The 13,197-nt window shown below is 48.0% G+C and overlaps 1 protein-coding gene across 7 annotated transcripts in view; it reads left to right on the top strand.

The window, feature by feature from the left end:
* Jcad (junctional cadherin 5 associated) overlaps positions 1–13,197 on the top strand; it is a 49,749-nt gene that overhangs the window by 9,061 nt on the left and 27,491 nt on the right. For 3 of the 7 annotated variants that reach the window (XM_031364870.1, XM_031364874.1, XM_031364873.1), the window contains exon 1: positions 6,901–7,028. Coding sequence is in view for 1 of the 7 variants with exons in the window: in XM_031364868.1 (XP_031220728.1) it covers positions 6,754–7,028 (275 nt within the window). In the remaining 6 variants the exon portion in view is untranslated. Of the gene's footprint in view, positions 1–6,697; positions 7,029–7,070; positions 7,089–13,197 lie in introns of those variants that run through there. The other 4 variants (XM_031364872.1, XM_031364875.1, XM_031364868.1 and 1 more) reach the window with 3 other exon arrangements.

Consider the following 13,197-nt stretch of genomic DNA (forward strand, 5'->3'; position numbering starts at 1 on the left):
TCAGCATCACAGGTGGCAAGCCCAGTTCCTGGTCCGATTGTCAGCATCACAGGTGGCAAGCCCAGTTCGTGGTCCGATTGTCAGCATCACAGGTGGCAGTGGCTGTTTCCAGGCAGATACTCTTGTTTCCTGTGAGAATGCAGCTCTCGGTGCTGCCCCTTTCTTGCCTGCCCTGGATGGCCTTCTGGTTTGTGTGCTTTTCTTCAGTTTTACTAAATGGGCTTACCTAGGAAGAAGCTGAAACCCATGGTGACTTAAGTGGCCTGCTGTTGAACAGTGTATTTCCAAGTAATTCACTCTGTTGAGTATCTAACAATTTGCACGAGTATTGATTAATGCCATGGAGACAGTCAAGTGAGAAATGGTGTATGTGTGGAGAGCCATAGGAGTCTCCTTCATCCTAAACAGTAAACCCCGGCAGAGTTCTTCTAAATGCAGAGTTGTAAGCCCAGGGCCACCACGTCTTTCTCCTTCCTTGTCTATGTTTACTCATTATTTGGTAAATCAGGAATCTAGTTAATGGTAACTGGAGGAATCTAAAGGTTTGCCCGAACTTCCATCCTAGACAAACCTGGGGAAGTCTCAGAGCTGCCACCTAGAAATTGTGCAACCTTGGACATACAACCTCAGTGCCCTCATTTATGAAGTGGAAAGAGTCAAGTCCACATCAGGTTCTTCCTGGGAATTCAAAGGAAAACATGTATACTAGGCAGCAAATATAGTCTCTGTCGCCTGGCAGGCACTCAGTGTCCCGGGATTGCACACTTACAATGCAAGGCTCATGCGTGCCTCCCTCTCAAGTTTATTACTATTTTTAAAGTATTTTCATTATTTTTTAAATATATGTATGCATGCATGTGTGCATGTATGGGTGAGTGCATGTGTGTATGCATGTATGAGTGAGTGCATGCATGTGTGCATGTCTGGGTGAGTGCATGAGTGTGTGCATGTCTCGGTGAGTGCATGCGTGTATGCATGTATGGGTGAGTGCATGAGTGTGTGCATGTCTGGGTGAGTGCATGAGTGCTTGCATGTCTTGGTGAGTGCATGAGTGTGTGCATGTATGGGTGAGTGCATGAGTGTGTGCATGTCTCGGTGAGTGCATGTGAGTGCAGGTGCCCGTGGAGGCCAGAGCTTTTAGATTCTCTGCAGCTAGAGCTACAGACCGTTGTGAGCCACCTGACATGGGTGCTGGGAACTGATCTTGGGTCTTCTTGTGTAGATTTTATTGGGGTTACGGGCCAAGGACAGTAAAGAATACATTAACGATGAGTTGAAATGTGTTGTGGACCTACTGGAGGGTGTTTAGAGTAGTTAGTTCATGGCTAGTCACAAGTATTACCAAGGGGAACAGTAGGATTGGAAGACAAGCTAGATCTCACGAGTGAGTCACAAAGCCCAGAAAGAAACCCTGGCCCCTCAGCCTCCTGACTTCTCTAGCTCACCTCCCTTCTCCACCTAAATGACACCCTGCATGGTAATCAATGTTTCTTTTTTGGTACCATCTCATGAAAGCGTAATTTAAATCAGGCCTATAGCGGTAAACAAAGGGTGTTGGGGCTAAAGCTAGCCTTCCTTCCACTCAGTGTTGATTTGGGTTCTGTGTTTGTTGCCCATTGAGGTGGAAGGTTTTGTCTTCTGGAATTTTACTTGTTCTTTCTTTTCCTCCTCTTCTTCTTCCTCCTCCTCTTTTTCTTCTCTCTTTCTATTTTCTTTCTTTCTTCCCTTCTTTCTCTCTCTTTTTTCCTTCTTCCCTCCTCCAACCTTCCCTCCCACCCTTCTCTTTCTCTCTCTCTCTTCCTTTTGACATGCACTCTCATTATGGGACTCTAGCTGGCCTTGAACATACACAGACCCTCTTGTTTCTGTTTCCCAAGGGCCACACCTGCCTTTATTTTTTTTTAAAAAGATTTATTTATTTTTATTTTACGTGCATGAGTGTTTTGCCCACATGTATGTCTCCACCACATGTGTGCCATGCCAGGTCCTCCAGGAGAGGCTGCATGCTGGCTGTGCCAGCCAGTCAGTGGTGGTCAGCAACCCTCAGGTTCAAGCTGCAGTGTGCTCTCACAGAGTGAGGGAACAGGCACTCTCTTAACTGATGAGCCATCTTCTCCAGCTTTAAAAAATAAGTTTTAAATGTATAGAAAACAAGAATGAAATTCTCAAAGTTTACATTATCTTAACTATTCTTAGAATATTAATTACATGCTCAACATAAAATTTTTTATGTAAGAACAGAGAATTTTTACAGATCCAGTTTATCTTCTTTGTGTATGTAGCCTTACAATGTTTGTTTTAGTGAAAGGCTTGTTTGGCTTAGGCCAAGTTGTGCAAGAGCAAACTGGGGAAGGGCACGTGACTGAAGGGCTCATGAGGAGTTCACTCAGCCAGCTTGTCCTTGTTGTATCACCCCTGATTCCTCTCATCTATACAGGGATGCCTTGGAGCCTAGCAGCAGTGACTAAGTCCACATCCTCCCATTCTCTCTTGGGGTCAGTGGCAGATCCACTTACATATGGGAAATTGAAGCTTGACTATGAAGGCCACTTAACCCATGAAAGCATGGGTCTTTCTGATGTCATAAGCGTACTTCATATCTGCCTTCCACCTCAGCTGCTGAAGCAGAACATGTGGAATACATTCTCTCTGAGATGAGAAACAGTTGGACCTCTATCCCCCAATGACAGGGTCCCTGTCACAAGTCCCTCCATGAGATGGTCAGCTCCCATTGTGGTAGAGCCCCTCAAGGAATGTTGGAACAGAAAAGCCCAACAGATGCAGACACATGAAGCTTCTTGGTGGCCTTCTGAAGCCACCAAGTGAACACCAGAGTGAAGTAGGTTCTGCTACATGCTGGCTGCGCTGGTCAGTGGTCGTTAGGGACCCTCAGCTCCAAGCTGTAGTGTCCTCACAGAGTGAGGAAGGAAGGTGGCAGTGGTACTGTTTCTAGGGAAAATTGATTCTCCCTCTCTGAAGATCAGAAAAGCAACAACATGTAGCAGCTGTGCCATCCATGAAAAGCCAAGTTTGGGTACGTGGAACAGCTCTGTTTGCTGTTGAGAGGAGAGCAAGGGACTTGTTAGGCCAACAGATTTCTCATGGAGTAATAGCACTATTGAACATCATTGACTTGGACCTTGACCATCAGAGGGATGGCATCTACACGGTGTTCTTCAAACTGGTGGTTTGTGAAGTGATGTAGTAGGTCATGACATAGTAGCTGTCTTGATCACCTTCTTAGATATTTCCATATAAGTGCTTACTTCAAGAAAATAAAATGTATTAGTTACTTATCTAATTGCTGTGACCCAAGGGAGAGTAACTGACCCATGCTCCTCAGGGCACATTCTACCATGGCAGTGGCCGCATGCAGCTGCAGGTGCACAAGGATCATGATGGGTCAGGGAACAAAGAACTCTGGCCAGAGGTGGGTGGCACTATAACCCACTGGGTTCACTACGTATTATTCCTTATTCCTTACAGGCCCCACAGTGCCTCTCAAAATAACACTAACAACTGGAGAAAAGTGTCCAAAAGACAAGAGTCTGTGAGTGATATCTCATACTCAAACCCTACCAAGAGTCAAAAAAGAAAATCAAAGTCTTTTTTTCTGTTTGTTTGAGGCAGGACTCAACACTGTATCCCAAGCTGACCTAGAATTTGCTAGATAGCCCAGGCTGGACTTAAACTTGGGACAGTCCTTCTGTCTCAGTTTCCTGGATTCTGAGGAGTGAGCCCCCATACCCAACTAGGAAGAAATGTACCAAATGGACTGGTTGCAGAATAATACCAACTACAACCTGGGTAGTGTTTTGGGTTGACTAAGAAAGAATCTTCCAGAGGCCTTCTCAATCTCTTGAGATTGGATAGGGTCTCTTTCTAGTCATCCTGTTTTCATCCATGTCAAGGAACTATATCCCCATGAGAGGAGGTGGCAGGCTCTGACACACATGTGCCTCATTTTAATTGTCTGCTCTCTTACTGTCTGTTCAGCCAGACAGTAAGATCCTTACAGACAGAGAATGTGTGTTCCTCATTATTAGTTCAGAACTTGGTGGATAATGTTTCCTCCTTACAAAGCAATATTCTCTTCTTGGTTACTTGGAGAGGCTGAGTATCCAGTATGCGGTGATACCAAGTGATGATGAGGTTGGAAATCATGAGCAACACACCAAATGATATCAGAAGGGACAAAAATGGCAAAGGCACATTGTGAAAATTGACAGCGTGGTGTAGCATCTGTCTGTGACATCTACACTGATGGGCATTGGCTTCCAGAACAGTCCAGGAAGCCAGGAAGATTGTTTGCTTCCATTTTGCATGTAGGGAAGCTTGGAGTGGTTCCTCACCCGCTTCAAGGATCACACCTGAAAAGGGCAGCTCACCAGGCCCTGGAATGTGTCTAATGCTGTGTTGTTTAACTATGCTCTCAACTTTTCAGGTTACAAAACAGCTTTGATGACAGAGAGAGTGGTGTAGGTCAGTTTTTGTTATATGTTTGTCTTTATAGCCACCTCGAGTGGTGCATGAGGGGTACGACTGAACGCCACTGACCTGCAATGTTGGTATCCCAGAACTGGAGGAAATAGAAACTCCTTAGGGGCCAGACCCCTTCTTAAGCACCTCATTGGTCTCTCTTGGAGGTTACTGCAATGAATGTGTTTATAGCAGAGAACTGCTGCCTCTTGATGCATCCCATCCCATTGTAAATAAGAGTGACATCAAGGAAGCCATCCAAATGCATCAGGTGTCAGAATAATAGTGTGCAGGAGCCCACGAGTGCTCACATGGATGTGGAAATGAGGCAGAGGCTAAGGTGTGAAGAATATACTTAAGGGGCCGAAGTCTTTCATTGAACCTGCAGGGTGGTGGTGCCTTCAGGATTGTGAGTAAGGCCCGTGGAGAGGCCATTGGCTCCACCCTGAGCATTGAAGCCTGTACTCTGTCTCCATTTGCTGTGAGTTGCAGGCCCCAGAGAGGAAGACAGATAAGACTTCTGACATCAGAGCTCCCTTGACCTCAGTCATCTGAGGTGACTGACTTTGATGAAGCTGGGTCTCTTCTGAAAGACATATGCTTTAGTGTGGGTTATTGTACCAGTGAGGGTTTTCTGAATATGACTGTAATGCATAGACATATGCCTTAGTGTGGGTTATTGTCCCAGTGAGGGTTTTCTGAATATGACTGTAATGCATAGGGGTTGGAGTAGTTTACCAGACTCCAGTAACACAGTGACCCACATGAAAGTCTTGTGAGGAAGGGCTACAGTACAAACATCTCCATATGAAGATGTAGACTCATGGGCCTGGGGCCTTTACTCTGAGCCATCAAGAGCCTGTCTCTAAGCCACGCTTTTTCTCCTGAGGTCACCATACCCAGAGTCTGCTTAAAGTGCCAAATTTTCCTATGTTGACCTATGCAGTTTATCTGTCTAACTCCTAATATTCTTCAAAGCAGTGTGCCAGCAGCCCTCTCTCATTCATGTGTCCATTCAACAAGTATTCCTGGGAAGCACATCAAGTGCTGGATGCTGGGGATGGAGCCAGCAAAAATCCTTGGCTAAATAGCCTCCTCCCACATCCACATAGCCTGAATTGTGCTGTGACCCCTTCTCTCTATTCCTTAGCCACGGTCCTTGCTAAGTTGACTTGAACTCAAGTTTATTCCCACCTTTAATCCCTCTTTGCTGTATATGTGAATGGCCCATTTGTGACTCCCCCAAAACGATAAAGTGGGACAGGAATGGTGGCAGGGATTTTTCCATGAGGACACTAACTTCCAAAGCTTTCCAGCCTTCAAAAACTAGATGGACACCATGGACAGTTGTAGACCTACAAAGTGTGTCATCATTCCCAAGCTGACCACAGAGATGGCTCTCCTTGTATGTTCTAATGGGTAGCATGTGCCCAGTGGTCAGCAGAACAGTGCAGGGACCCAGGGTTCCCATTGGCAGGCATCTTTCTCACACCTGCACTGGCCAGCATGCTTTTCTTGGCCATTGTTCCTGTGACTACAGTGACTCGTTTCTTTCCACCAGTGAAATGGCTGGGGACGAGCTCCCTGAGCCATGGTGCCCAGGCCAGGGCTATACCCAGTCTTGGTGAATGGCAGCTCCACCTGCTCTGACCTCACTGGATCTCTTCATTCCCTCTCGTTGATCTTCTTGCCTTTAGTCCAGTGGTTCTCAACCCGTGGGTCGTGACCCTTTTGTGGGGTTGAATGACTCTTCCCTGGGGTCTTTTAAGACCATCAGAAAACAGATATTCACATTACAGTCCATATCACTAGTGAAATTATAGTTATGAAATAGCAACAAAAATAATTTTATGTTTTAGGTCACCACAACATGAGGAGCTGTATTAAAGGGTCTCAGCATTAGGAAGGGTAAGAACCACTGGTCTAGTCATTAACATAGGGTAAGCCTTTAAATATGCTGGTCTCTGGGCCAAATTTATCTGTGGCCACCCTTGGATGAGAGATAGATAACTGTACAGAATCATTGGGAAGAGATTTGAGTCACAAGTTTCACATGGACCCAAGCTGATCTGGTAGCACGTGCCCGTGATTCCAGTGCTGGTATTGGTCAGTACAGCAAGCACATTGGCACCGTTTCCACGCGGAGGCTGTGGCAGGTGGGTGTCCACCTGGTATAGGTAAGGAACTGTTCATAAATGCAGCTTTGTTGTCCTTTCAGTGATGGGTCCTGCCACCATGATGGTTCAAGCTTGTGAGGTTTGATGATGCTGCACCATGTACAGTGTGGAAGATCTCCTGATTTCTCATGGATACAAGCCAGCCCGAGATGCCACAGCACCACATGAGGACAAGTCAGAGCGATGCAGGTCAACAAGGACAGGCCCCCGAGCTGGCCAAGGCCTATTGAATGGGTACAAGGATGGCCCTACAGCCCATGCCCACAGTAGGACATCCCTGGGGACAGGACACGTGAGCAACTCTAAAGACCGCAGCAGCAAGCCAAGAGGCCACAGGGAGCCCCAGAGCACCGCTAGAACTCCTGAGGCGGGGTAAGCTTCGCGTAGGCCCAGCGCTTTCTTTTGACTTGGGAGTGTGGCGTTGGGTTATATGTAAGTAAGTCAACTCTTCCTGTTTGGCTGGGTTGGGAGAGAGAAAAAGAGAGTCAAAGATGGGGATGGATTTTGCTTAGGCTGTGTTTGGGATCTGAGATCTAGCGGCAGTCAGCACAGAGCTGGGTAGACCTGCACATCCCCATCCCCACCCCACCCCTACCCCACCCAACCCCCACCCCCACCCCCACCTGTAAACAGTTTCACCAAGGCAGGCACAGCATCTCCTGGCCCTGATTTTCTTCTCGTATAAAGTGCTCGTCCACACAGGAAGCATCCTGGAGCTTTGCAGAGCTCATGCAAACCCACCCAACACAAGAGTACCATGTACTTCAGTCGTATGTAGCGTTCAGGAAGTTGGACAGGGGCATGCGCTCCCTCTGTTTACATGTTCACACGTGGCCTTTGCACCTATGTCGTCCTTGTATGGTTGTTCCCTCTAAGCACAGCTATACCTGTGTGTGGGGTTCCTTATGAAAGAAAGGGTGGGGAGACTGACAGGGATGCTGGTGAGGACGGGAGTTCAGCCGCCATGCAGAGGAGTCCCGAAACCAGTGCCATCCCTTCATCAAACAGTGCTTATCTTGGGACAGTAAAAGTAGACAGAAAGCAGAGTTCTGGGTATGCAGTGTACTCAGGGGCTGGCTGTGACCAGCCAGAGGGGACAAAGTGACAGGAGAAGCCAGGTCCAAAGAAATAAACATGGTATTGGGTTGAATGAATGGGAAAGAACTAGCTTTCTGTGGTCACAGGTCACTTTTCAAGAGAAAGCCTTTTCCTAGTTGGGCCCCAGCTTCCAGACAGCAATGGAAGGGACTTTGAAGACTATTCAATGCCTTGAATGCTGGGCAGCACAGAGCGTGCAGGGCTCTGCCTGTCTTGTGTAGTAAAGTCAGGCACACTTTACATTAACCACTGGGCGGGCTCCGGAGGGACTCTATGCTGGAAGGCTAGGGAAGGGCTTTCTTAACCTTCCTCTTCAGAAGTTACACCCCTGTGAGCTACTTCTTGAGCTTGTCATCCATGCTCCTCTGGAAACCTTCCCTTCCGGGGTTTTCGGAAGGGAGCTCTTACTGTCGAGTTGGTTTAAGTGCCACGAGAACTTTACTGCCGGGCAGACTTGGGCTTGATTTTCTCCTGTCTCCTCTTCTTTCTGCTTTAGGGCTGCATCTGTCTTTCTTTCAGCTTGGATCCCAAGGCACCAAGGTTGGCCTGGACGCCTGTTTCTTCCATGTTTCCTACAGAGTTTGAACTGCCCACACACAGTGCCTTTTTGATTGAGAGAACCCTTTTGAACCCTGGACTTGGGGCTTTCCCTTTTCCTTTGTATAGGAACAAACTCCTGAGAGCCGCCAGGTGCCTCTTCCCAGCCCTATTTGAGTAAGCACAGTTGCATGGAAGCAGCCTCTCCATTTTGTGAGTGAGGTGATCGGATGCCTGGCTGTGTGTCACACTAGCACGCTTTCATGTGGACGCCTCTTCTGTGTGTTTCTGAGATTTACTGATCAACACAGGAATTAAACAGTGGCTCTTGGATAAAAGGGTCCCTTATACAGTAGGAGAAAATGCATGTGTGTGTGTGTGTGTGTGTGTGCAGGTATTCCTGGACGACCTGAAAAGGCCCTTTCTCCCTTTGGTAGCCAACTGATACTTGAAACTAGGAGGCATGCCATGGGAAGTGGGAAGGGGTTCCCCATCAAGATGTTGCCTTGGGAGGAAATCAGTGGGTGTCAGTAGTGAACAACTGAAATGGTTCAACTGAAAGATGAAACTAAGCTCACCACAGCACCTGTGGATCCTGCATCTGAATAACTAAAGGATGCTCTGCCAGCTCCCAGCCTTTGGCCCCTTAAGCAGTGCATCTGTAGGCTTGTAGCTGGTTCTGTCCCAACAGCGGCCTCTGCTGGGCTGGTGTCCAGGTCTCAGGATGTCAAGCCCCAAGCTATAAGGAGACTGGGCAAATCCCATGGCTCCTCTAGTGTCTCTCCCTCTGGCTATGGTCTAACCTATGGTTGTCCCCACAAGTTGAGTTAGGCCCTCAGCACCTATCTACCGTTCTTGGAGTGGTAGAGGCCAGTGCATGTGAAACCTCGGAGTGGGCGCAGAGGCCCTCAGAGTGGGCGCAGAGGCCCACAGAGTGGACGCAGAGGTCCTTAGAGTTGGCGCAGAGGCCCACAGAGTGAGTGCAGAGGCCCACAGAGTGAGCACAGAGGCCGACCTGTTTTATTTTGCCAGCTCATAGAGACACAAGCAGGGCAGCGATGTTGCTTCATAGAAGAAGAGCAGGAGGCTTAGAGAGCGTTGGTAGCTCATCAAAGGCTACTCTGGGTGGCAATGGAGGGAACCTAGGAGCTAGGTATTGCTGGCTGCCACCCTGTATCAATGAAGGTCCTGGCCACACTTCCATTGTGAGAACCCTCAGCTTGTGAGCCCCTCCTCCAGATGCCAAGTACTGGACTGTCTTCACCTTGTGTCCTCTACCCTTTTGGGAAGGTGAGGCTGGGTGCCTTCCTGTCAGTAGGCACTGAGGGGATGCATGCTAATACCTGCCTTAGATAATGTAGACAGTCCTGCTCTTGTGTGGACATTGTTCAGTTACATATCAGTGTAAGGGAGAGTTACCTACAGCCTGGCCCTCAACTGAAACGTCAGTCCAGGGCTTCTCTCAATGTAATTAGCAAACATGCAAGGTACTTGTTCCCTACCCTTGAAGACATTGCCCCAGAGCTCTCACCACTGTTAGATCAAGTGATACTGAACAGTCAAGACAGGAATGATTAACAGTTTTGGAAAACAGAGGTGAAGGAATGTGTGAACTTGCTAAAAAGCTTTTATGCTCAAGTGGTAAAGATGGGGCCAAGAGTCAATTCACACATGTGCACAGTTTATCCAAATTAGTGACAGGAGAGAACTTGCTTTCTGAAGCTATATGTCTAGGGCTCTGCTTCTAGGACTGGACAGCGTAGAAAATAGGCTCCAAGCCCCAACTGTGTGACCACTCGCAGGGGCCCAGCCTGGCTGTCTGACTAGGATGATGAGCCTGGCTTCACAGCAGCTGCCTCCTTGCCTGACTAGCCTGCCTTTCCAGCTGCCAGGGCCCTGGTCTGATCCAGCGGACCCCTCCCTTCCCTCCCCTCCAGGCTCTTCTGTTGTCCAGCAGGAGACCCTGCCTCTCAGCACCACTCCTGCAGGTCAGCCCCATGGTAGCTCTTCTGACCCTGAATTCTCTAACGTGTCCTCCTAGCCTCTGGGATTGCCTTGTCCTGAAGGCCAATTCTTTATCTGCTATATTGGCAACCCTATTGCTGGCGATTTTGATTTATACATATCCACTCTTTAGCGAAGTTACCGTACTAGTCTGGCACTCCGATGCCCAGGCATTTGTGGAAGTACTGAGCATTTCAACATGTCAGACCCTTCTGGGACAGGTGAGGGTCTTGCCTGCATTGGGGCTGACAGGGTTAGGTTCCATGGTAAGAAAGAGGGGAGGGTTGACTTTGCAGCTAGGCAGCTGAAGTGGCCACCATCCCCTCTCCTGTGACACTGCAGCATATGGCCCTGCTGTGCTCTGAATATGGAATGTCTTTTGACAGGCTCACGTGTTGGAGCACTTAATCTCTACGTGTGGCACTGCTTTGGGAGGCTAAGGTTATATCATCAAATGGAGTCAGGGCCGTGGCTCACAAAGAACCCAGAGGCAGAAACTAAAGCCGAGACCACAAAGGAGAACTGCTTACTGGCTTACTCCCAAGCCCATATTCAGCTACATCTTTATATAGTCCAGGCCCACCTCTCCAAGGGAAGCACAGCCTACACTTACATCAGTCTTACAGCCTTCTTACATCAGTCAACAATTAAAAAAAAAAAAAGCTACACAAACATGTCCACAGGGCAACCTGATGGAAGCAATTCTTCAGTTGAGGTGCCCTCTTCCCAGGTGACCATCAGGCTCCACTGAAAGTCACTTAAACAGAACGGAAAGACCCACAGGCCACATCCCAAGCTTGCTTGCCAGCATCCTTATGAATGATCACACACATTCAGGAGCACATACGCATGGGCACAACTACAATGGACACATGCATGAGCACACAAGCGTGAGAACACGGGAGCACACACACACACACACACAAGAACACATGTATAAGCACACATACGTGGTCCACACACATCAGCACTTACATGCATGAGCACACTCATGCATTGGTGCACATACATACAGCACACGGCGAGATGGCTGGGCACTGTGGAAGAAGCTTCCTGCTTCCAGGGAGGGCAATCCTTAGCTCCCATTCGAGTATGTGAAGGCTGTTATCAGTCTACACGGGTTTCCTTAATGTGTTTCCTGTGGAATAATGTAATCAGAGGAAGCCGGAAGCTGTAAATAACTGCAGAGGTTTGAGTCTGAACGTCACACCGTAATAGGTTCTGCTCTGCTTCACCCAGGGAATTCTCTCCCCCCTTCTTCCTTTCTTTCTTTTCTCCCTCCTTCTCTCCCTCTTTCCCTCCCTCCCTCTTTCTCTCCTTTCTTTCTTTCTCTCTTTCAGTTTTGTCAGTTACTGTGAGGCTAACTTGTGTGTGATTATCCAACAGCAACAATAGCATGACTAATTAGAGACTGAGCAACTGAGGGACCCTCTGATGCGGTGGCTCCGGGCTCTCGTCCTGGGTGGTTTATACCAGGTGGATAAATATCCATTTTTCCTGGCGCTACTGGGCATGGTAAACAGTTCTCTTTTTTTTTCAGCTTCTCTCAAATCATACCCTACTTATAGTGGTTATCTTTAAAAGGAGTGAGTAAATACTTAAATTTAACACCAGTTTCTGTGTCTCTCTTTCTCTTTCCTAAATTCTAAGCCCACACACTTTATCTTTTGGGCTTGCTTTATTTTCTCAGCACAGAGTGCTGTATCTTGGCCTTCTTCCAGGGGACAATGCTGTGCTAACATGCTCTCATGCTAGCAAAGCCCCAGACCTCTCCTGCCCTCTCCTCCAAGGCACTTGTTCATTTTTCTGGGGAAGTACCTCTTTTCCCAGTGTCTCCTGCTCACACTGTCACATTTCCTTTGGCTGCAGAATTTGCTCAACAGGGGCAGGGTGGTGCTGCTGGTGCTGTTGGTGCTGCTGGTGGCTAAATCCTTGGACCAGTGTCTTGCAGAAACATAGTAGCAAGAAAGGACTTCCAGAGACCTTCCTGTGTTTTGGCAGTCACAGTTTCACCAAGAGGCTTAGTCCATGTCCGTGAGAAGGATTGTTTTTAGCTAGAGACCTGGCTAAGATTGAGAGGTAGGAAATGCTACTGGACAGTCTGGGTAAGAAGTGAGGGGGCAGGGGGCTAAGCTAGAGCTGAGTAGCTCTCTGTGGGTCACTGGCTTTGTCCTCGGGAGGACTGTACTAAATTCTGTAGGAGAAACGAAGAAACCCCAGGTGGCATGCAGCTCAGCAGTGGCTGTAGGTGGCTTCTAGGGTATCCTAGAGTCCTTACAGCCCTGAGGTCTCTGTGTGATCCTCTCTTGCACTTAGTCTGTACTCTGCCTGCTGTGAGCTCAGCTGCTAAAGAACTGGGTTGGAGAGAGGGAAGGCCCACCCACTCAGGAGCTGAGTAAGTGAGGGTGTGGAACAAAGGAGGCTGGCTGAAATGGAGTAGAAATGAGAAGCCAGAATGTTCTTTCATGTCTTCAGTGCCACTGAGTAGACTATACTGGTCAAGAAGGCCTGACTTGGTAAAAATGATTAATTCCGACTAGAGGAAGTAGGTCCTCTGAAATAGTCTACCTTACCTGTGGCATTTACATGAGAGCAGATGGGTGGACTTTAGCCCTTCCTGTTTTGTTTTAATAAACCAAACACTGGTTTGCTCTGCATTGTCCTGTGGAAAGCGGGTGCAGCTTCTTCCTTAGTGACCAGCTGTGCTGGGCAGGGCAGCATCTCGCTATGACACTCAGCTGGATCATTGGTTCCTGCTATTGTCATGGCCTAAGGATTACAACCTAGAAAAAAGAAAAGGTACTAAAATAGCCATCGCCTCCTGATGGCATTCTGACTTCCCCCTTCCTCTGTGCTTCCTTGGGCCTCTTTCTCCTAAGATGGAAGCAAGAGTGTTGACATT

Source organism: Mastomys coucha, unplaced genomic scaffold (assembly GCF_008632895.1).
Source record: "Mastomys coucha isolate ucsf_1 unplaced genomic scaffold, UCSF_Mcou_1 pScaffold13, whole genome shotgun sequence".
Classification (NCBI taxonomy): Eukaryota; Metazoa; Chordata; class Mammalia; order Rodentia; family Muridae; genus Mastomys; species Mastomys coucha.